Genomic DNA, 23,689 nt, shown 5'->3' with positions numbered 1-23,689 from the left:
TTACCGTATTAAAATTAATATTTTTCGATATCGATGTTTTATTTCTACCCCCAACACTACAAAAATATCGACAATCTGAACAGCCAGTGCGGATACCGGGTGCAAGAGATCCGACAAATTGTTTTTTGTCCAGCAATTTCCTTTTAAAATGAATCTACCTACGAATTGAATAGTGACTAGGTTGACTATCAAAGAATATGTCATTTAAAAAATATATGCATTATTCATCGTAAAAACGTAGATAATAACAATTAATTAAGAGAATACCCAACGGTTATTATCGACCCGTTAACGCCATAGAATAAAGTCATGCATCGGATCTAACAGACCCTGTGCCGTGCCCAGGGAAAGTCTTAAAAATTCTTTGCCGTTGCGAACGTGTTAATAGACTTCCAAAGTTTTTTTGGGTTGTTACTATTGCGGGTTAGCTCTCTGTTGTCATATTCGTTTTTAATATTACGTAGCAGTTGGCCATAAAAGTTCCTGTAACGAATATATTTAGCTTTCAAAATTTGGTTGTCGGGATTCCTTCTTACCTGTAAGTGAAGGCTATCACGATGTCTCATACATCTTATTAAGCCAGCAGTCATCCACGGCTTTAAGTTGAACCGGCTACGGCTAAGTTTGACTACATTGGTGTGTTTGTCCACTGCGTTGGAAATAATGTTATCGAATAATGTAACAGCGCTGTTTACATCTTCACAGCTTGTTACAGGCTCCCAATCGGTATCGCGTAGCTCTGCTGAGATTTCTTGGATGTTGATCCGGCAAATATTACGGTCACGGTTGCGACCACTGATAGGACGTGACAGATTGACTATTGTTAGGTCGTGATCAGTTATCGCACTTTTGCATACCATACCTGTAGCACTGTGGTCGGATTTAATGAAAATATGATCCAGGCATGCCTTACCTCTGGTGGGGGCCGTAATCGCTGGTAGCAGCCCATGGGAAGCCATCAGGGCGAGGTAGTCGCCTGTTATAGTGCTCCGAGCCTCTGAGAGCAAATCAATGTTTAAGTCTCCTGCAACAATTATGGAGGCACTGTTACTTACGCTCCTTAACGCCAAGTCGAGGGAACGGTTGAATGCCTCAAAGTCAGTTAGAGACGGTGAGCGATATATTCCTAAAATAGAGACGTTCTGGATTCGGACAAGTAAAAAGTCAGCCCCCAACGCAGGCGGTTCGTGAACAGCGGCGCACAGCGAGCTACGTACGTAAATGGTAACACCACAGCTTTTATTCAGATGATTGGTTGTATGAAATGAATTATAACCTGGGAGTTGATTAATAATTGAGCCATCGTGAAGCCAACACTCAGTCAGTATAATTATGTCAAAAGTCGTATTGAAACGTTTAAGGGCAACAGCAAAATCATTGAAATTATGTTGAATGCTTCTAATGTTAAAACAAAGTAATTTAAAATTACCATTTGACAAAACCTGGGAACATGATTCGATGCTGTTAAATGAGTGACATTGAATAGTAAAGGAATTATCCAAATGAGACCCTAAGTCATCGGTGAATGTGAATATCGAAACAAACTAAGTAAATCACGATGAGGTAATCACTCAATAAACAACACGCTATGTACTCTTCATAGAAAGTATGTACCCGTCCGCCAGGCTTTATTACCGAGAGCTCCAGAGAAATAAAGTATGCGTATACATAAAATGTGTATTTGTGTATATGTGTAAATATGTTGGTGTGAAATTTATGTGTGTGTAGAGGTAAATAACTAAACAATATTTTAGTGAGCAGCTGTAGAGATTCCGGGAGGTTTCGCTGCCGGATCGGCCACCGGGGCCTGTAGACCAATGCGAGCATCCAGATCCGTTGGGCACGTGATAGCAATAGCGCGTGCACCTTCCCTTTCTTTGACAAAGATTGTGCCATTTTTGGTCCAGCAGAATTTAAAATCGTAATGTTTAGCACGCAGACGGGCCTCACGAAATAACTGGCGGTTCTTTTTTGTGAGATGATCGTTAAAAAAGATTTTTCTGGGAGAACCTGGCACTTCTAAGTCGACCGTGGACAGGTTACGCCGAGATTTAGCTAAGCGTAGGAAGGCGTCTCGTGTGGTTTTCCGTGTAAAGCGAAGTATCACGGGTCGGGGCTGCTGCTTGTTCTCACTTTCTTGACTGCCGCTTGATGTTGCCGTGCGCCAGGGTCCCGCGCGATATACGCCGTCAATATCGTTTTCATTTAGAGTTGCACCGATTTTACTAGCAGTGACGAGCACTATGTGGGTCAAATTTTCGTTTGAAGTTTCATTTATGCCCATGATTTCGATGTCGTTACGCATGTTCCATTGATGTTGAATCTCAACCTGATCTTGAAGTAACATAATTGTGGATTGAAGCGACGCTATTTCCATGTCCTTTTCGCATTCTCGCTCTTCGAGGGATAATATTCTTTGCTCGTGCGAGTCTAAGCGAGCATTACATTTCGCTAGAGATGTAGTCATTTTTTGTAAACTTGTTTTAAGCTCGTTCATATCTTCTCTTAACATACGTCATAACTTTAGTACCTACCGTGGGTACATGAGTGTATAAATATAGTAATAATTTAAAATTATGTACTGGAATAAATAATTATTTTTCCATTTGTTGTCAAGGATTGAGGAATGTCTATGAATCCAATAAAAATGCTAAAATTTTAACTTGTAATATTTCACCTCTATGTATGAATTTATTATTATTTATAGAAAGCTGTAATGTGTTAGCCACAATAATAAAAGCAAATGTACCTACTAACCCACTTGTATTATTTTGTAGGTACCTGAAATATTTCTAATCTTCATATCTACTAAGGTTTTAGGCAAATTAATTAATTCAGTATTAGGTAGGTATATAAGTACCTACTTAAAGAATAGATAGACCGAAACGATATTTAAGTAATTTCTTTGTCAAAAATTTAATTTAAGGTAATAACAATTTTGCTACTAACTGTACTTTTTTAGCAGTAATCGAGTCGAGACGATTCTAATGATCCAAAACAGGCCAAACTTAATGAGGTAAACTTACTTGCCATTACTTATGAATGCCTACGCCAGGGATCGGCAAACCGCGGCTCGCGAGCCGAATGCGGCTCTTTGGAGGTACCTACACGATTGCGGCTCTATAAGTACGTCACCCATAAAATGAACCGTTGAGACTTAATACACCACTAAAAATTTGCGTCCCTTTAAGCTTCCTTAAACTAACTGGTGATTTATACTAAAAGTTTGCGCACTCCTGGCTTACGCGAACTTTCATCTCAATCGTGTAAGTACACACGGATAAATTCCATTACGGCAAGGAGAATTTCAAAATTCTCTTTGATTACGGTTACTTTGCGCCATCTAGTATTGAACAGCAATTGAACTAGATTCAATGTAAACATGTAAACCATCACAGCTAGCGCCACTGACAAAAATTGCGAATGGAAACGGAACTACGTGTACGTCAGTTTGTTTTCATAAGTGTCCCATAGATGGCGCCATAATCAGATTAATAATTTCAATAAAGAAAACATTCCATTACATTTTCTTTTCATTTTTCAAATAATTATTTAAATGTAAAAGTTTTAATAATATTTTACACTTAAATATTTTATTAGTCATCTGAAATGATACCGAAAATTATTAGAAAAATACTGCTATATTGCCCATAGAGTATATGGAGTGTAGAAGTAAAGGAGAGCTATCTTTTATGATAAGACGGTTGTAAAAGTGTCCAGCTGTCAGCTTAAAGAATAGTTCGAAATCTCTCCGGTGGCGCTAGTAGGTAGTACCGGGAACTAACATGAATTTAGACCTTATTGACTGAGTGAAGTGCGCTGTCAGTTTTTTGAAATTTTATTAAAAATTTTCATAAAGTGATTTATTTAATTTAGGATTTCCTTGTGCAGTAAAACTAGCCGCCCCTGTCTCAGTACGCATCATATAGACTGCCACCTCTGTTATCTAGCCACCTCGGGCCTGGGCTTACCAGGCCTTAAGCCCCACATTCACACTCCTACCTTGTAGGCCGCCTCGTAGTCCGCCTCGTTGGGTAGGATTGTGTATGGGGGTTGCGGACTACGAGCCGTCCTACAAACGGCTAAACGGTAGGACGACTCGTAGTCCGCAACCCCCATACACAATCCTACCCAACGACGTGGACTACGAGGCGGCCTACAAGGTAGGAGTGTGAATGTGGGGCTTTAGGGCAAATCCACCGCTATAGGATATATTTTCTATAGTAAAAATGGGAAAAGTTTGCATCGTAAACAGTTGCCAAAGTGGGCGTAAGAGGAAAAAACAGAAAAATGTTACGAAATCCGTATCTTTTTTCCAACCAACGGTAAGTATGTAATTTTCACTACACCTTATAAAACAAAGTCCCCCGCCGCGACTGTCTGTTCGTGGGTTTGAATGTATCTTTGCGATAAACAAACTACTGGACGGTTTCAGTTCGATTTTCATGTATCAATAGAGTGATTCTTGAGGAAGGTTTACGTATATAATTTGTTGACTATAGTTCGTTTTTTTTAGCATTAGAAAGAACTTGCAAGAAGGTAAGCGATTTTGACATGTCTTTTAATTGAAAAACGCTTTTTAAAATTCAAAAACTATTACTGATGAAAGCAGAAGAATATAAATGATCGTATTAGATTCATAATTGTTACATATTTGCCGTAACTTATTTTTAAAATGTGTTTTTCAATTAAAAGACACATCAAGATTGTTTACCTAATTTCTAATGCTAAAAAAAACGAACTATAGTGCGAAGCCGGTCGCTAGTTATTTAATAAAATATTATATTGTGATTTTTATATTTTTCTTATAAAATTCACAATTTCACTTCAACAATTCTTCATTTTTCTATTAATTCTCAGACTCCGGCACGGTTAGAAAGTTGGAAAAAGTCGTTAGGAATTGCATTAAAAGCAAATGATTATATTTGCCATCTTCATTTTAAAGAAGAAAATATAAATATGTACGAAAAGTTAACTATTAAAGGAGAGCTCAAATATATTCCTACACAAAGAAAAACGCTTAAGGAAGAAGCTGTGCCCACGATTGAGCATCAGTTTATTCCCATTCCCGAACATGAACTCCAAGCCAATACTATTCACATAGAGGAATCTTTCGAACCATACCCCAATCAACCTAAGGACGAGCAGCAACAACAAATCAATGCCGAGCAACAGGAATTATCAGAAGATCAAAATGATTCTAATAATTTAATGGATTATGAAATGATACAACAGGACTTTGCGGAACCATTGTTTAGTCAATATCAGGATACTAATGTAACAATTAATCCAATAGAGAATTTTAAAAGTAAGTTTCGGGCATTTTCGTTGTTGCCGCCTTTTTGGCTACATGCAGAAAATCCTAATGGGCTGGAATTTATGCGAATGGATCCAAAAACTCAGAAGATTAAACATCATATACGTTTAAACGATGATCTAACTGTCACTGTAAGTGTTTATTAATGTAACAATAAAATTCGGTTGGCATGATTTGAATTTGTAACGAAACATAATTGCTATTTAATTGCAGGTAATTTTTCCCAATAATGAACAATTGCCACTAAAGGAGAAAATTAAGTCATATGACAACACCTACGATTACTTAAAATCGGTTGAAAGATGGCCTTTGTGCGTTGGTACTCAGATTGACGACAATAAGTAAGTTTTGATAGATTGTTAACCAAGGGATGAACGCAGTGAGAGTATAGTCCGAGGCTAAAATGATGCCATTCACCCGAGTTAAACACTCTACTTTTCATTTCGAATACGAGGAACCTAGCCCCAAAGCTTGTACTATGGGTGTAGGCGATAATACAACTGTTTGCAGTCGTCTTATGAATATATATACCATAATGTAACAGTTGTATTTAAAATAAAAGGATAACTCGTAAGCCTAATAACTTTGATTTTATTTAACATTTTTGTCATTAAAAATATTGTATGTAACGGTACATTAAATAGGTCTTAATTCTTGAACCTATCCTATTAAAACTCGACTTTTATGTGTATTTTAAGAACCCTTATTATGTAGGTACCTGTAGATTAAAGCACTATTTATACATAAACAATGGTACAGGAGAATAATAAAAGATAAAAACGAATTTATCTAATATATAATTACATCAATTTTCAGATTTTGTAAAGGTGTGATTATTGGTGATGATAAGTACTTACGAAAGAAATCAACAGTACCCAAGATGTAAATCTTGTCGAATACTTATTACGAAATCGTTTGCAGAACCGTAATTCCACTTCAACTCTATTACAAAAAATGGCAGAAGCTAAACGGCGCGCTTCAAATCTTGTACATAAATGCAAGCGTCTGAAGAGGACGGTAAGTCTTATGCCAGCTACATACGTAACGATAAATCGTTGCGATAAAACTGTGCAGTCCGACTGTGCAGATAAATCGAACCGTGTGTATGACAAATCGTTACGATAATCGACAATCGGACAATCGGACTGCACAGTTTTATCGCAACGATTTATCGTTACGTATGTAGCCGGCATTAAAGCCGTAACAGACTACCACACCGCGCCACGACCTTGATGGTGCGGTTAAAATATCTCTTTCACGCTCCAAATTATAGCTACATCCTTAGCCCCCTCCAGACTATGCGCGTGAATCGCGGGCGAAGCCGCGAACGCGAGTGTGGAGTCGATTTCGCAGGTCTGCGTTCTGGACTCCACACTCGCGTTCGCGGCTTCGCCCGCGATTCACGCGCATAGTCTGGAGAGGGCTCTTAACGCACGTACGGCGACCACCTTACGACTATCGGTACGTGCGCCGCACCGCACTAAAGTCGCGGTATGGTGCGGTAGTCTGTTACGGCTTTTTATCAAAAACATATTAAATAAATAAATATTAGGGAACATCTAAAGGCCCCTGTACACAATGGGCCAGCGCCGGCCAGGCCAAGGGACGCTGCCATGCGGTAGAATGAGGTAGCAATATCACTTGCTCCCTCTAACGCATAAATGCGTCCCCCAGACTGGCCCACGCTGGCCCATTGTGTACTGGCCTTTACACAGGTCAACCTAGCCCCAAACTAAGCAAAAGTTGTACTATGGGTACTAGGCGACGCTATAATATACTGTATTTGTATAATTGAAGACGTAAAATAATACAAAAAGAAACTTGAGCAAGAAGTTTTCATACATATTTTTCGAAATCATTTCGAAGTCCCTTAAGGCGTATCCAGATTAGTAAATTTTTCGCCAATCTGATTCAATTGCCCGATCGAATCAGGATCGAAGTGCGGATGCAAATACCAATTTGGCTCGCCGAATTCAACCGCCGATAATGACCGATATTACCGATAAAATGAAGTGCAGATGCAAGAATACCAATTTGTGAGGCCAGTCTGGATACCATTTCTGGATTTTTTCAATGTAGAGGGCTCTAATATCACCATAAATCTAAAATTAGAGATTGACGCCAATTTCATTTCTGATAAAATCAACCGATTTGATCAGTCCCGTCTGGATACCACTTTACTTAGCTGTTGTTTTTTATTCGCACACCCGCTTATAGACCAACAAGAAATTGTAGAAATTAAAAAGTGGCAACATCGTAGTGTCGTCCCTTTCAAATCAATCTAAGAAAACGGGACGACACTACGATGTTGCCACATTTTAATTACTACAATATCTTGTCGGCTTATAACTTTATACATTGTACCTACTTGAGTAACGAATTTCATATCGACCGTTCATATAATTGCAGAATATCCAATTAAGAGAGAAAATTTCCTTGGCTAAGGCGCAGTGTGCAAAGAAATCGGATACCGTAGTACAAGCATCTATTTCAAAACTACCTGAAGAATTTCAAAATGCCGTGAGATCATGTTTTGAAGCCGCGAAAAAAAATAATACAAAGGTCGTCGATATACGTTAGAATGGATTTATGAGTGCATGTTGATACGTATAAAAAGCAGGAATACGTATGAATTTATACGTAAAAGAAATATTTTACCCCTTCCTTCTGTACAAACTTTAAATAAGTATCTCAGCAAAATCAGCTGTTCTGCATATGGATTCCAATCCTCTACTTTCTTTAGTTTAAAAGAAAGATGTGAGGCGATGAAGAAGGAGGAGAAACGAGGAGTTATTTTAATGGATGAAATGAAATTAAGTGAAGGCGTTTATTTTGATTCTCAAACCATGAAATTTAATGGTTTTGTTGACCTGGGGCAACACACTCCAGATAATTTAAAAAATACAACAGCGGACCATGCTTTGGTGTTCAAGTTTGTGCCTTTTCGAGGTAGATGGGTTCAAGCCTTAGGTTGCTTTTTATCGAAAAATTCATGCAAAAGCGAACCGCTACATAAACTAGTTTTAGAGTGTATTGTTTTAATGGAAAACAGCGGAATTTGTGTTGATGCTGTCGTGATGGACGGTGCACCTTGGAACCGAGGAGTATGGAAAATATTCGGTGTAAATGAAGACACTGTTAGCTGTGAACACCCTTGTGACTGCTCACGACGGTTATGGATGATTTCAGATTTTAATCATTTAGTGAAATGTTTTCGAACATCTACTTTGGATGATAAGCTACAAGAGTTCAAGGTTAATTAAGAGTAATGCATGAGTAATGATAATTTTAAAAATATACAAGGTGTAATTATTATATCTGACCAAACTCTGAGGGGTGAATATGTAGGTCATACTGAACAACTTTTACTATAGCCGACCCTGAAATCACGAAAAAGAAATCGCCTGTTTAATAGAAAACATTGAATGGACTGATTCACCGCAATATGTATGAGACAGCAGATTTTTTTTCACGATTTCGGGGCTGGTCCCATAGTATAAGTTGTTAAGTATGACCTATATTCACCCCTCAGAGTTTGGTCAGAGATAACAATTTCGCCTTGTATAAAATGATAATACGAAGTCAAACTAATGTAATATTCTTTTTTCAGACCCCTTACGGAACTGTGAAAAAAAGACATTGGGAAGCGGTATTAGAGGAAGAGAATTATCGTCAGCCTAACTTAAAAATCGCTTACAAGTTAACACCAGCGCATTTGAAACCGAAAGGTTTTCAAGTAATGAATGTTCCTCTTGCAACTGAAGTATGTACCTATAAATATAATCAATAATTTTCATTGATTGTCCGGATTTATTTCGTAGGACTTTCGGCTCATCAAAACTAATATTATTAATCTTATAAAAACAGGTGTTTGGTCACGAAATTTCGGTCGCCATGGCTCACTATCAACCCTATTGCGAGGAATTGAAGGATTCAACTGCAACACAAAAATTTATTGATCTTGTATTCAATTTGATACAAGCTATGTCTTCGCGTATACCAAGAGATGCTCTGTACGTGAATGAAAATTGCAGACGAAGAAAGGTAAGAAATAGTTGGCGATTAAAATTAAGGTCAATGCGGAGAAGACCGTCTATCAGCTAAGTCCGTCTATGGAAGACCGTCATAAAGAAAGACCGGCCGGACGGTGCCTTAAACCAGAAGTAGCCAACCTTTTAATGTATTTTTGTTAGTAGATACCTCTTATAGTGAAGAATAATTTATGCCGATTATAATTAGAATTAATATAATTATGCGTTGCTGGTAGTGAATATTATGTGTTAATGTTAATATGCCGGAACCGCCGCCGCCTCGCAACCTGAATATATCCCTTGGCACCTATACAGCCTGTACTGTAATTTTTAGTTTAATATAAAAATTAGGAACATTTAAAAATTTGTATGGAATATATTTTTTGCTCCTTACTAATATCTGTAAATGTCTACTACTGACTATACTTTTGTGTAGAGAAGCGGCCGTCCCCTTTCCTCTTAATATTTCATTGTATAGCTTTGAAGCTTGTTTACTTAATGAAGAAATACTTTTTTCAGGCAATCCAGGAATTTTTAGAATTCCTTGCAGACTGGGAAAAGCTCGAAAAAAAAATACCTGTGTCAAGGAGCACGTTAACTGGATTAAAAGTAACTTTACGGGCAACACTTGAAATTTTGGATATGCTGAATGTTGCATGTGATTACAAGTATTTGATGACAGCAACCCTATCTCAAGATCCGTTGGAGGTAATTAATAATTACTAATTATGTAATCCAATGAATATGAATCTGCTTGTATGGAATCTGCATCATGTATGCTGCCTTACTTTTGGAGAAAGTCCAGAAAGCCTTTTTAAAAATAAAAAATAAATTATAATTCATTAATTCAAGCTAATTATACTCATATTTTTACATTATTTACATTTTGATTACACAACATTAATAACATTACATTTAAATATAATCTACTAAAATTAACAATAAAATTTAAAAATTTACAAATCACATTAAAGAATAATGATATACAATATATACACAAAAACACAACAATACATACAAAACTAACCTACACCTGTCCTTACATGCCTGTTGCAACAGTGCACAATATAAGGACAGTCAAGCCGATCTGCGATCATCGCCAGGACAGTGTTGGCGCTGGCCCGCACGCGCCGCACCAGCGCAGCTGCGCGCACGCGAATGGTGGCGTGGAAACAGGCCGTGTGGGCCCCGCGAACATGCCCGAAGCGCTACAGTAGCGGGGCAGCCCCAACACCGCCCTGAATGCGTTATTGTACTGGACGCGGAGCGCGTTGTACGCTCTTTGCGTGTAGTCCGCCCACAGGCCACACGTGTACAGCGACGTGCAGTACGCTTTGAAAAGCGTTATCTTCACGTCACTACTACAACGAGCAAACCTGCGAGCCAACATGTTCGCCCTTACGCACAACGCCCTCCGCTCCCGCTCCATATCCACATCATCCTTGAGGTCCGCAGTAACAATATGCCCTAGGTACTTGAAACTCTGTACTCTGTCTAAGAGAGCTCCGTTAAGCATGACAGGTGGCACATATTTTTTTAGGATACAGTTCCTACCTAGTCCATATACTTAATGTACCCATCAATATATTTCTGCCTGGTGTTTTTGGGTTTAATTCTTTTGAAATGAGGCGTAACTTTGGGCTGTGGACGTTTTATATCGCTTACCTTCTTTCTAATGCTAAAAAAACGAACATAGCCATATAAATATTAGTACTATTATAAATGCAAAAGTGTGTCTGTTACCTCTTCACGCTTAAACCGCTGAACCAATTTAGATAAAATTATGGAGATAGTTTGAGACCCGAGGTCCTATATTTTTTATTGAATAATAATTTTGACTTGTTTTCAGAGATTTTTCTCCGTCATGAGATATTCGTGTGGAGGAAACGATCACCCTGATCCCAAAATGTTTGCACAAGTTTACCGATTGGCGTCTTGTTTTTCCCTAATACGCCCTCCGAAAGGTTGTAACGTTTCCGGCAAAGATTTGCTGAAGAACTTACTAGGAGCAAAGGATATGGTAACTGGTTCAAACGAGGCTAAGCAAGCATGGCTGGAAAGCCTCGACCATATACTAGATAATGGTGAACCATTGATTGATGGTTATGAAGACCATGACTACAACGAGGCTGTCACCAGTGACGCGGTGCAGTCTTACATTGCTGGGTACATCGTCCGCAAATTGCGAAAAATCGTAAAATGCAATAATTGTTTGAAACTCATACAAATGAGTCCCAATGAGGGAAAAATGTTAATGAGAAACGACGTAATCGATAAAATGGATTTATACGGCGGGTTAATTTATGCTAGTGACGATCTATTCAATCTGACCAAAATGATAGAGAAATGTGTGTTAAGAGCAATAAGCAAAGCTTTAACCAATATGGAGACGATCAGTGAAATTACGCAAGAATTACAAAAAGAAACATTGATAAAAGTTGGATGTGCCGACCATTCCAAACAAGTATCAAAAAAAATTATCGATATGTACGTAGTTATGCGAGCCCACTTTCTGGCAAAATATGAAAATAAACGTTACGACGCAGCCAAAACCAAAACTAAAATGAACAGGAAAAATGCCAAGTTATTGTCTTAATTACTAGTAGTTCGCCCCGAACTAAGAACTCGTATTCGCTGAAAACTACCGCGCAGCGCGCACACTCAGGTTTTGATTTCCAACTCAATCTCACTAGTGATACCTACTAATACTTTATATACGAGATTACCGCCACGTGGGATGTTGACTCGACGATCTTTGTTGCGATAGTCGTCTCGGTTTTTTTTCCGTCATGAGATATTCGTGTGGAGGAAACGATCACCCTGATCCCAAAATGTTTGCACAAGTTTACCGATTGGCGTCTCGTTTTTCCCTAATACGCCCGGTTGTAATGTTTCCGGCAAGGATTTGCTGAAGAACTTACTAGGAGCGAAGGATCTGGTAACCATTGATTCATGGTTATGAAGACCATGATTACAACGAGGCTGTAAACCAGTGACGCGGTTCAGTCTTACATTGCTGGGTACATCGTCCGCAAATTGCGAAAAATCGTAAAATGCAATAATTGTTTAAAACTCATACAAATGAGTCCTAATGAGGGAAAACTGTTAGTGAGAAACGACGTAATCGATAAAATGGATTTATACGGCGGGTTAATTTATGCTAGTGACGATCTATTCAATCTGACCAAAATGATAGAGAAATGTATGTTAAGAGTAATAAGCAAAGCTTTAACCAATATGGAGACGATCAGTGAAATTACGCAAGAATGACTAAAAGGAGCATTGATAAAAGTTGGATGTGTCGACCATTTCAAACATATATTAAAAAATGTTATCGATATGTACGTAGTTATGCGAGCCCACTTTCTGGCAAAATATAAAAATAAACGTTACGCCGCAGCCAAAACCAAAACTAAAATGAATAGGATAAATGCCAAGTTATTGTCTTAATTACTAATAGTTCGCCCCGAACTAAGAACTCGCATTCGCTGAAAACTACCGCGCAGCGCGCACACTCAGGTTTTGATTTCCAACTCAATCTCACTAGTGATACTTAGGTAAGTAATACTTTATATACGAGATTACCGCCATGTGGGATGTTGACTCGACGATCATTGTTGCGATAGTCGTCTCAGCGGACGGTCTCATAGCGAAGAGTCTCGACCAACACCTAGAGACTGGATCAAGGGTCAGATGCAGGCAAATTGTGACAAAACATTCGCTGATGTTAACAAGAAATAACTCAAAATGTAGTCAATATGATGGGTGCTGAGAAAGGGGCGGCTACAGGGCCTGGGGCCTAGGGCGGCAAAGACTGCAAATCCGCCTCTACATTATACATATATAAAAATGTGTTCGGGTGTTTTTTTTTGTTTTGTGTTTTTATATTTTACTTTTATATTAATATTAAAAACGAAAAACAAAAAAGAGCCTTTTATTTCTCGCCGGTAAAACAAACACAATATTATAAACTTAAATTTACATTAGGTTTAGTATTACAATAATATTTAATATTCCTCAAATCAATGTTCTATTATGCTTGGTTATGTAATAAGTAGTAAGTAATTATATTTTTTTCTTGTAATTTATTCTGCAACAACCCCTCCTGTGAGGGTGAAGGCCTCCTCCAGTGATGCTGGTCATCACAATTTCTGTTCTCTATCTTTTTCAACTTACATATGTATATCAATATTAATTTATATATTGGTATTAAATACCTACAAATACAAATAATAAAAAGCTAATAAATACTCTTATCGGGATTCGAACCCGCGACCTCCTGCTTCATAAGCGGGGTCACTACCGACAAGGCTAAAAGACCGTCAAAAATTGGTTCGCGATGCACAGTGGCGCCGCGGCGCGGCCTATTTAATGTTTTTGAGGGACACTTTTTAATACATGAAGATTGTTTTCCTCATCTCTACCTTCCATAATAGAGTATAATGTATAATTTTGCCACTGACAGCACCAGGGATGCCAACTTATAATAATAATAATAATAAGCCCGCAGGGCAGCTTGTGGCGAGCTGTTGGGGAGTAACGACCCCACGGACCCGAGTGCTCCCGAGAGTCGATCAGGGTCTCCGTCTCCGGCGTGTCTTCGTCGGTCGGAGTGGACGCCAAGGAGACCCGCAGGACTCTCAGCTCTGGCTTGCCTTCATTGGCCGTCCAGAGAGGAGTCGCTAGAGCTATAAGCTCCAGGGGTGGAAGTGAAAGATGCATAAGACGCGAGTTGGCACAGTGGCTGGTAACAGCCACTGGGTAGAAAGCGGCGCACACCTCTCGACACCCCTGAGCCGCTCACGCCGATGTTGCCCCTGGTCGTCTTCGCGACGGCAGTTTCAGGGGCCCATCTAGTCAGCGGCAAGTCACCGCCTGCCTCGATAACTTGTGAAAACATTGTTATGGCAGGTGTCCGTACGTCTTTGTAATAACCCAGTCTCATAGTCCACCCAAACTTCAATCCATAGACCGGTATACTGTTCTCTTTTTCTGCAATAGTCCCAATGCCTGCTGAGACCGGTTCATAGTACTTGTTCTAAGGTCCCGTTTTCTAAGGGGACCTTGCATTTTGGAGACAAAGCAAACCGCTTGGAACAGGTGTTTCTGGGGGTGATCTGAGCCGATTAAGCCCGGTTGCCAAGAGGTTCCAGCCAGCAGGTGGGCAGGGGAGGGGGGGGAAAAGTGGCTCCGGCGCGCCTCACTCTAAGCTATATATCTGCATACATCTAGCAACTATATCAAGTTTGGTGTCTTTTTCGTGTAATTCGAGGATGAAGAATTCATTTCTGTGACTAAATTTTCGCTCTTCCATACAAAAAATCGAGAAATTAAAAATTCCAAAAAAATCTTTTCACTTTTTTTTTCGAAAATCCTCTACTAAATTATAACTATGAGGATTTGCTCTAGAAAAAAAATACCTGTGAATAGCCCAGTTATCCTACTATATAGAATAGTAAACTTGTTAAACATTTTTTTTTCATAACTCTGTTAAAAAAAATGTTTTGTGTCGCGCGGCGTACCTGCATTGTAAGAGCGGTATGCAGCGTTTAGGATTTTTAAGTATGTTTCGATGGTTTCTGATAAGTTGTTATTCTTCTGGTTGTAGAAAATTACTTCTGGACGTAATATATATACAAATATAAATTAAATGTATAAATATAGATGTTGGGAAAACTTTCGCCAATAGAGTTATTATAAATGTGATAAAATTAACAAAGCAGATATTTGACAAAAATGCGGGTTAAAATACGAGTAAGATATATACTGTTCGCAATTGCCACTACATGCGCATGGGTCCGTGCATTTTACTTTATTCTTAACGCAGTTGCACCTACCTGCGCATTTTGTTTTACAGCGGCAACGAATAAGCTCTAAACAAGCAGCAGCCGCCGCAGGTAGGCTTGTACATATGGGCTCCCAATAACCATTTTATTTGGACCAGCTCCAGTCAGCAGGACATGGTAGCTGTTGCTGAGGGGCTATAATCTGTCCCTAAACATAGCCTCCTTGGTAAACTGCACGGAGAATATGTTTACGTAGGTAGCGCATCTTCCATTGGAGGCAGATTCTCGAACTGAAGATTTCTTTTTGTAAAAAGTACTTTTCGGCACTCTTTTGCACTCGTACTTGTACCTGATCTACTCGTAAAATCAGTAACAAAATACTATGCATTTTGTTAAAATAACGTCTAGGGGCCAATTCACACCTCGTAATTCAAATCTGTCCATACTTACTATTGTAAGACTCTTACTTGCCATATAAGACAATAACATTTTTTATCAATATTGGCAATGCTTGCTCAATATTGCCTTGTTTGCCGTATTTAAACCCCTCCGTTACGGCAGGATATGCGCTCCAAGCTTGAAATACGCTTTTTTCCCTATCCATAAAAAAAAGAAACAGTGTCGCAACCTGAAAAGGTGTGGAAGAATGACAAGACTTCTGACCTTTCTGGTCCTGTAAAATAAATTATATATATGCGTTACAAATAAAATCATATATTTAAAGAAAGTTTGCAGCACGTGACCAATTGCCCTGGTGAGCTGTCTCGTATACTGCGGTGACATATTTATTTTATTTACAATTAATGGAGGACTGGCCCAGGAACGAATCGCCTGTTCGTCTCGTGCCATGCTATTGCATTTTCTTAAGGTAACGTTTGTAGTTCTTCCATTAATTGTAAATAAAATAAATAAATATGTCACCGCAATAAGAGACAGGTCAACTGGGCTAATGGTCACGTGCTGCAAACTTTCGTTAAATATATGATTTTATTTGTAACTCATAGATATATGATTATTTTACAGGACCAGAAAGGATAGTAGTCTTGCCATTCTTCCACGCCTTTTCAGATTACAACACAGTTTCTTTGTGTGTGGAAAGGGAAAAAAGCGTATTTCAAGCTTAAAGCGCATATCCTGCTGTAACGGAGGGACTTCTTCTTCGTTACACTCTTGATAGAGTGGTCGTGGCCATTATGAAAACTTTTGAGCGACTCATTTAACGACACGTCGCCATTCCTCCCGTAGACCTGCTTTCCGGAAGCTTTTGCTTTTCGCTTACTGTGACCGACACACTGATTTGGTTTGGTCAGTCCATCTCATTAGAGATCTTCCTCTAGCCCTGTCACCTCCTACTCTTTCTTGCACAACTAGACGTTCTGTAGATGCTCCGTCTCGACGAGACACGTGTCGAAAGAAGTTGAGTACCGAGTTTTGCCCGTAGAAAGCAACCGCTCTTTAATGCCAAGCTCCTCAATAATTGATGCTCAGTCCATGATATGCCCAGCATTCGTCTCCAGCACCACATCTCTAGTGCATTCACTTTCTGTTTTTCGGATGCCCTTAGTGTGCATGTGAGACATACAGCATACAGAAAAGTGGGAAATATGAGGGATCAGACAAGCCTGGTTTTAGTGGTCCTTGTAATGTTCCGGAGGGATTTAAATACGGTAAACAAAACAACATTGAGCAGTCAATTTTGGAAAAAATTGTTATTGTCTTGTATGACAAGTAAGAGTCTTACAATATTAAATCTGAACGAATTTTAATTACGAGATGTGAATTGGTTCTTAGACATTATTTTGATACTATGCATTGTGTTACTGTGTTCGGATCAGGTACAAGTACAAGTACAAGTGTAAAAGAGTGCCGAAAGGTACTTTTCACAAAAAGAAATCTTCAGTTCGAGAATCTGCCTCCAATGGAAGATGCGCTACCTACTTAAACATATTCTCCGTGCAGTTTACCAAGGAGGCTATGTTTAGGGACAGATTATAGCCCCTCAGCAACAGCTACCATGTCCTGCTGACTGGAGCTGGTCCAAACAAAATGGTTATTGGGAGCCCATATGTACAAGCCTACCTGCGGCGGCTGCTGCTTGTTTAGAGCTTATTCGTTGCCGCTGTAAAACAAAATGCGCAGGGAGGTGCAACTGCGTTAAGAATAAACTAAAATGCACGGACCCATGCGCATGTAGTGGCAATTGCGAACAATATATATCTTACTCGTATTTTAACCCGCATTTTTGTCAAACATCTGCTTTGTTAATTTTATCACATTTATAATAACTCTATTGGCGAAAGTTGTCCCAACATCTATATTTATACAACCAGAAGAATAACAACTTATCACAACTTATCAGAAACCATCGAAACATACTTAAAAATCCTAAACGCTGCATACCGCTCTTACAATGCAGGTACGCCGCGCGACACAAAACATTTTTTTTAACAGAGTTATGAATAAAAATGTTTAACTAGTTTACTATTCTATATAGTAGGATAACTGGGCTATTCACAGGTATTTTTTTTCTGGAGCAAATCCTCATAGTTTTAATTTTGTAGAGGATTTTCGAAAAAAAAAGTGAAAAGTTTTTTTTGGAATTTTTAATTTTTTGATTTTTTTGTATGGAAGAGTGAAAATTTAGTCACAGAAATGAATTTTTCGTCCTCGAATTACACGAAAAAGACACCAAACTTGATATAGTTGTTAGATGTATGCAGATATATAGCTTAGAGTGAGGCGCGCCGGAGCCACTTTTCCCCCCCCTCCCCTGCCCACCTGCTGGGTGGAACCTCTTGGCAACCGGGCTTAATCGGCTCAGATCACCCCCAGAAACACCTGTTCCAAGCGGTTTGCTTTGTCTCCAAAATGCAAGGTGGTGGACCTTAGAACCCCAGCTATTCATGGGTGTTTATTGTTGCACCTGTGAACGGGTCCCAGCAGGCGTTCTACATGACATAAAAGCTCTCCAAGGGGCCTCTACGTGTTGGATCTGTGTCCCCACGCAAGCCTATCAAAAAACCGGGATTATAGGCCCGTGATATCTAAGGAGATACAAATAATAATAATAATAATAAACCCCGCGGGGGCAGCTTGTGGCGAGCTGACGGTGAGTGGCGACACCGCGGACCCCTATTCCAGAGGGCCCTGTCATCTGGCCCTCACCTCTGTGCTTGCCTTGATTGGCCGGCCAGAGTGGAGTCGCAAGAGCGGGACCTATGCTCCAGGTTGGAAGTGTAAAATGTCATAACGCCGGCGGCCCTTGAACGGATTACCGGGATCTGGCTACCGCAGACTCACCTCTCGACAACCTCACAGCCGCTCCAAAGTGTTGCCCTGTTGTCGCACTGTGCGTGCGGCCATTGCGGGGCCCACTCAATGAGTTGGCGAGTCACCACCTGTCTGATACAATTTTGAGACTGATTGTCACGGCAGGTGTCCGCTAGTCTCTCCCATAGCCCATTATCCAGTCCATCCAACTTTCAAATCTATAGCCCATGACCTTAGTTCCCATCGCAGCACAAAAGTGCTGCACTGCAATAGTCTTTGCACCTGGCGGGGACCATCTCCGGATGTATCACATTGTGCGTTCGGGGATGGTATCCGCCACGTGTATCCCTTGCTTTTAGATTAAAGTGTCTTAAAGGGCCTCTGCGCTGTTGGCTTCGGCCCCACGTACGCCTCCCAAAGGTCCGGGACCCCATGGTCCCGAGATATGGAAAAGACATACAAATAATAATAATAATAATAGTTCTTAGTGGTTTTACCACTAGATTTAGGGGGAAATAAACCAGCTAGGGGTTTTTTTAGGGGCTAAATATTTTTAGTGGTTTAAGTAAAAATTAGATATCGTCTCATAGAAAATTTGAATTTCGCGCCTTTTTCTACTGACAAGTTTTGCTTGACCATCTATAACGTTCATATGTATGTATGATCACAAAAACGTCGAACCGGTTGAAAATCATAATAATTTACTAAATTGTGGAAAATGTATAAATAAAGAATTAATTAAACGTATAATTTCTTTAATTTATTTTATTTAGTGGGTTTTCCAAAATAATAGTACAGTTTTAGGGGTTTTAAGTTGAGCTCTAGGGGTAAAAAAAAATGGAGTTGGCAACCCTGGACAGCACTGACGTAAGTGTCAATGTCAAAACATTTTGTCTATGCCTTTTCCTGTTAAGTTATTCCCGTGAGAGGTTGGTTTCGTGTTTAACAAAATCCGTTTTTATCTAAAATTATAATGAGCATTGAATGGAATCTCTCTTATATGCTTATAGGAACAGTGTCTACCGGTTATTCGAAAGTTTATTTCTTTAAAATTGTGAAAGTCGGCAGTGTTTCAGTTGATAACCTCTTTTGGTGTCTTGCGTTTGTAACTCAAAGCCGCCTGTTTCAGAAACAAAATGGGACGTTACTCTCGGGAGCCGGATAATCCAGCCAAGTCATGCAAGGCGCGTGGCTCAAACCTCCGTGTTCATTTCAAGGTAATTTCGAGCTTTGATAGTAATGTTTACGTGCTTGATACCCGACTCAGGTTATGTATAGTAAAATTAGTAACAGAGTGTTTATATTGCAGAACACTTATGAAACGGCGATGGCGATCAGAAAGATGCCTCTGCGCCGCGCCGTGCGTTACTTGAAGAACGTGACAGAGAAGAAGGAGTGCATTCCCTTCCGTCGCTTCAACGGCGGTGTGGGCCGCTGCGCGCAGGCGAAGCAGTTCGGCACCACGCAGGGCCGCTGGCCCAAGAAGTCCGCGGAGTTCTTGCTCCAGCTGCTCAGGAACGCAGAGTCCAACGCTGACTACAAAGGCCTAGATGTTGACAGGCTGGTCATTGATCACATTCAGGTATGTACCATTATTATCTACTGTGAGTGCTTAGTTGGAGTGAAGTGGTTCGTTAATTCAATTCAATTCAATATATATTTATTTCAGACCAAAATTACAGTCCATATTTTAGTTATGTACTATAGTTATGTAGTTATGTGTTATGTCTATTTACTTATATCTATGTTGGTTTATCTATGTTAGTTAATACCTTAAAGATTTAAAGAAACGACTCTGCTTTAGTAAAGTTTGTTATGTGTATTTTTACTTGAGTGACAATTGGCTCATTGATAAATTTTGATAGATAATAATATTAAAAAGTGATAGCTTTATGTAGTGACATACTGTGACATTGCCTGTGTTAGAATCAGAATGTAACTGACATCAAATTAGTGTGAGACATATCAAGGACTGTTTTTGGAACTCCTGCCGCTACAGTTAAACCAAGAAAAGTCTGCAGACATTTTGACAGCACACGCAGTGCAGGTGTTATTTTAAACGTCTAACTGTTATGAAATTATGACAAACTTATGAATAACAATGGCACTGTGTGTGCTGCCAAAATCTCTGCAGACATTTTTTTTCTTGCTATTAATGTTAACAAAACTTTGAAATTACTTATTACAAAACGGCAATCATTTTGTAATATAAATTAAAATAGACTATTATATTATACCATATAGCCTAGACTCATTACCTCTGTAGGTTGACAATTTAGAAATAGGATTTTGTCATGAAAAAGCAATAATTAATAACAGATGTACCTATGACTTGTAGGGTTACCTATCACAATTTCAAAATATTTTTTGTCCAAAATTTTATTTACCAAATTTTCATTTAATGGGACAAGTTTTTTTTAAATAGCCCACTGAATTTTTAGATGGTTCATGAATATAACCTGAAATGGCCAGTCGGTAGGATCAGTAGGATGCCTTTTTTAAGTTTGGAATAATTAACTGCTTGGGAAGAAAACGTGTTCGGACATCATAAAATTTGGCACATGACAATTTGGACAAACATTTTTTGAAATTGCGATATGGTATTGAACTGTGGTGGATTGTAGTATTTTGACAATTGCATTAATTTAATCAAGTTATTTTGTCTAACTTTTGCCTTTTTTGCTTGACAATGTGTATTTATTGCACAACCTGTTTTCTAAAGGCAAAAAGTAAATGGTGTCAGGTAGTTTACAGGAAATAAATCATTTTATTTTTTCATACCTGTCACCAACATACTATACTAGTTAGATGAGCTAAGGGCCACTTGCACCATTCATTAACCCGGAGTTAACCGGTTAAACCTGGAGTTACCATGGTTACCAGTACAATTTGACACTGGATTAACCGTTTTACCACTTCAACCGGTTAACCTGGGATTAGTGGGTTAGTGCAAGTGGCGCTAAGTTAAGCAACCATCATCATTAATCCCCAAGTTTTGTCCTTTCTGTGATAATGTGTTTTTCTGCATTAATGCCGAAATTATTCCTGAACTGTGGTCTAGTTATTTAGTAATCTGTTCTGTTGTGGGACAGATGTAACAGCCATTGGAAAACCAGGTTGAATTTGAAACATTGTGTCAGAATATGGCGAACATCAACCAGTTGAATATGTTTTCCAATGACTGTTACAAATGATATGTATGGTGGGGTAGTAAGGTAGACAGCCTAGCAAAAAGAATACAAATACTAGATTGGTTTAGAATTGTCTTAGTTAAATGATTTTAATTTAAGCCTATTTTTATAGTTAAATTATTTTAAGCCTATTTTAAAACTTTTTATTGGGATTTTAAGCAAATTGGGTCACACATCTGTGTTGCTATTAACAATATTAATTAGGGTTAGTCAAACTGTCTGTGTCTTATTGAATAGGAAGTTTCATAGTTTTTTACTGAGAGACAATGTTCTGTCCGCAAATGTGGTTAGTGCCCTTATTTGTAATGAATATTGACAGTATGACGGTACTCATAACGTCCGTGTGTGTTGCAGGTGAACCGCGCGCCTTGCCTGCGTAGACGCACGTACCGCGCCCACGGTCGCATCAACCCCTACATGTCCTCGCCCTGCCACATTGAGGTAAGCAAGCACAAAGGGGGAGGCCTATGTTCAGCAGTGGACGTCTTATGGCTGAGATGATGATGATGATGATGAAGCACAAATTTAAAAGTGGAAAAATTGATGTCTTGATGGAACTCCGGTAGCCATTTAAGAAATGTAATACTCTTACGGTAGATGTCGCTAGGGTCCCCTTGACCCATATGGTGGAAAGATTTGCTGACTGTGGATGAGGTCTTGGTGGCTCAGATGGCAGAGCGCTGGAATATCGATCCAGAGGCACGAATGAGCGAACATCGAACATACCCAAAGAAGATGATGACAAATACCGGAATAAGCCAAAAAAAGAAAAAGGCAAACAACCAAATATAACCAAATATGAAAAAGACCACCGATGAACTTGACGAATGTAGAATGCGTGACGAAAGCAGAATGGGACTAATTTAAGAACTTGACAAGAAACGAATGGGACGACCCAAGAGTATACCGTGAGTTCAAGTCTTACTCAAGACGGTAATTTTTCCACTTTTAAATTTATTCTAAGCTTATTAGCATTGTTCGCAGACGTTTCTGCTTGTTAAAAATTTAAATAAGCAAGCACCACCTTCATTTATAGTTTAAAAGTATGCAGTCTAAGGAAACATCATGTCCCTAAGGTTCGTATTCCATCTATCCAATGTGCATTAAGTCTCACTCTCTCACTAAGCAAAATGTGAGACGCAAATACACATTGGACAAAGAAATTGGTCAGGTGTGTGTGGCCGATAAAACGCCACAGCTAAATGGAACAGTATTTCATACAAAAGAAAATTATCTCACCCCGTGGTGACCAAGGCTCGGAACCGTTTTTTTCTTCATACAATAATACCGGTATTATTACGTTCTTTGGTTTACTATTTCATTTTTGACGGGTCAATCTAATAATACGAAGTCGTTACCTAAATACATGAATCAGTACTACGGAAAGAGCATAAAATTATTTGGACTGTTTTGGGATTTAAAAAAAAAACGGTTTCCGAGCCCTGGTGGCGACAGATGGACAGAATCCATAGAATAGCTAAGTACGTACTGTCTGCAGGTGTGCCTGTCGGAGCGCGAGGCCGCCGTGGCGCGCGCCGCGCCGGCCGACGACGCGCCGGCCAAGAAGAAGCTCTCCAAGAAGAAGCTGGCTCGCCAGAAGGAGAAGATGATGAGGGAATAGAATAAACAACTCTAAACAGTATACGCCGATTTTATTGATCCACCCACTCACTTGGTATAAGAAAAATAATACTGGCCCCTGTTTTATAACTATAGTTCGTTTTTTTAGCATTAGAAAAAAGGTAAACAATTTTGATTTGTCTTTTAATTGAAAAACACGTTTTAAAATAAGTCACGCCAAATTTGTAACAATTATGAAATTTATGAATCTAATACAATCATTTATATTCTTCTGCTTTCATAAATAATAGTTACTGATTCTAAAAAAGCGTTTTTGCTAAAAAAATAACGAACTATAGCAATCTCATACTAAAAATGAGTTCTATTCACCTATAAATAGAATTCAGTTTAGTATAAGGAGCCACCCTTCAATAACTAGCAACCTTATACTAAAAGGAATCCTGTTTATAGGTGAATATAATTCATTTTTAGTTAAGGTGGCCAGTAATTGAAGAGTCGTCGACTCCACAACTC

General features: G+C 39.1%; 1 protein-coding gene and 1 long non-coding RNA gene across 2 annotated transcripts in view; one reads left to right on the top strand and one right to left on the bottom strand.

Annotated features, from left to right (window-relative positions):
* Positions 1-14,299: 14,299 nt before the first annotated feature.
* The window catches only part of LOC134669710 (uncharacterized), a 38,913-nt gene continuing 29,523 nt past the window's right edge, over positions 14,300-23,689 (bottom strand). The window contains exon 2 of the long non-coding RNA XR_010098941.1: positions 14,300-14,334. This is a non-coding gene — a long non-coding RNA (uncharacterized LOC134669710). The remainder of the gene's footprint in view (positions 14,335-23,689) is intronic.
* Positions 19,272-23,237, top strand: LOC134669685 (large ribosomal subunit protein uL22). The gene is made up of 5 exons (XM_063527361.1): positions 19,272-19,333; positions 19,534-19,621; positions 19,714-19,986; positions 21,950-22,036; positions 23,094-23,237. The coding sequence occupies exons 2-5, from the start codon at positions 19,541-19,543 to the stop codon at positions 23,214-23,216; spliced, it is 564 nt and encodes a 187-aa protein (XP_063383431.1). The 5' UTR covers positions 19,272-19,333; positions 19,534-19,540; the 3' UTR covers positions 23,217-23,237.

This window comes from Cydia fagiglandana, chromosome 12 (genome assembly GCF_963556715.1).
Source record: "Cydia fagiglandana chromosome 12, ilCydFagi1.1, whole genome shotgun sequence".
Taxonomy (NCBI): Eukaryota; Metazoa; Arthropoda; class Insecta; order Lepidoptera; family Tortricidae; genus Cydia; species Cydia fagiglandana.
This window is presented reverse-complemented; position numbering and strand designations above follow the sequence as displayed.

Coding starts and splice junctions, on each gene's coding strand:
- LOC134669685 (XM_063527361.1), top strand. CDS start 19,541: ATGGGACGTTACTCTCGGGAGCCGGATAATCCAGCCAAGTCATGCAAG. Junction 19,622..19,713: donor ACCTCCGTGTTCATTTCAAG/GTAATTTCGAGC, acceptor TTTATATTGCAG/AACACTTATGAAACGGCGAT. Junction 19,987..21,949: donor TGGTCATTGATCACATTCAG/GTATGTACCATT, acceptor TGTGTGTTGCAG/GTGAACCGCGCGCCTTGCCT.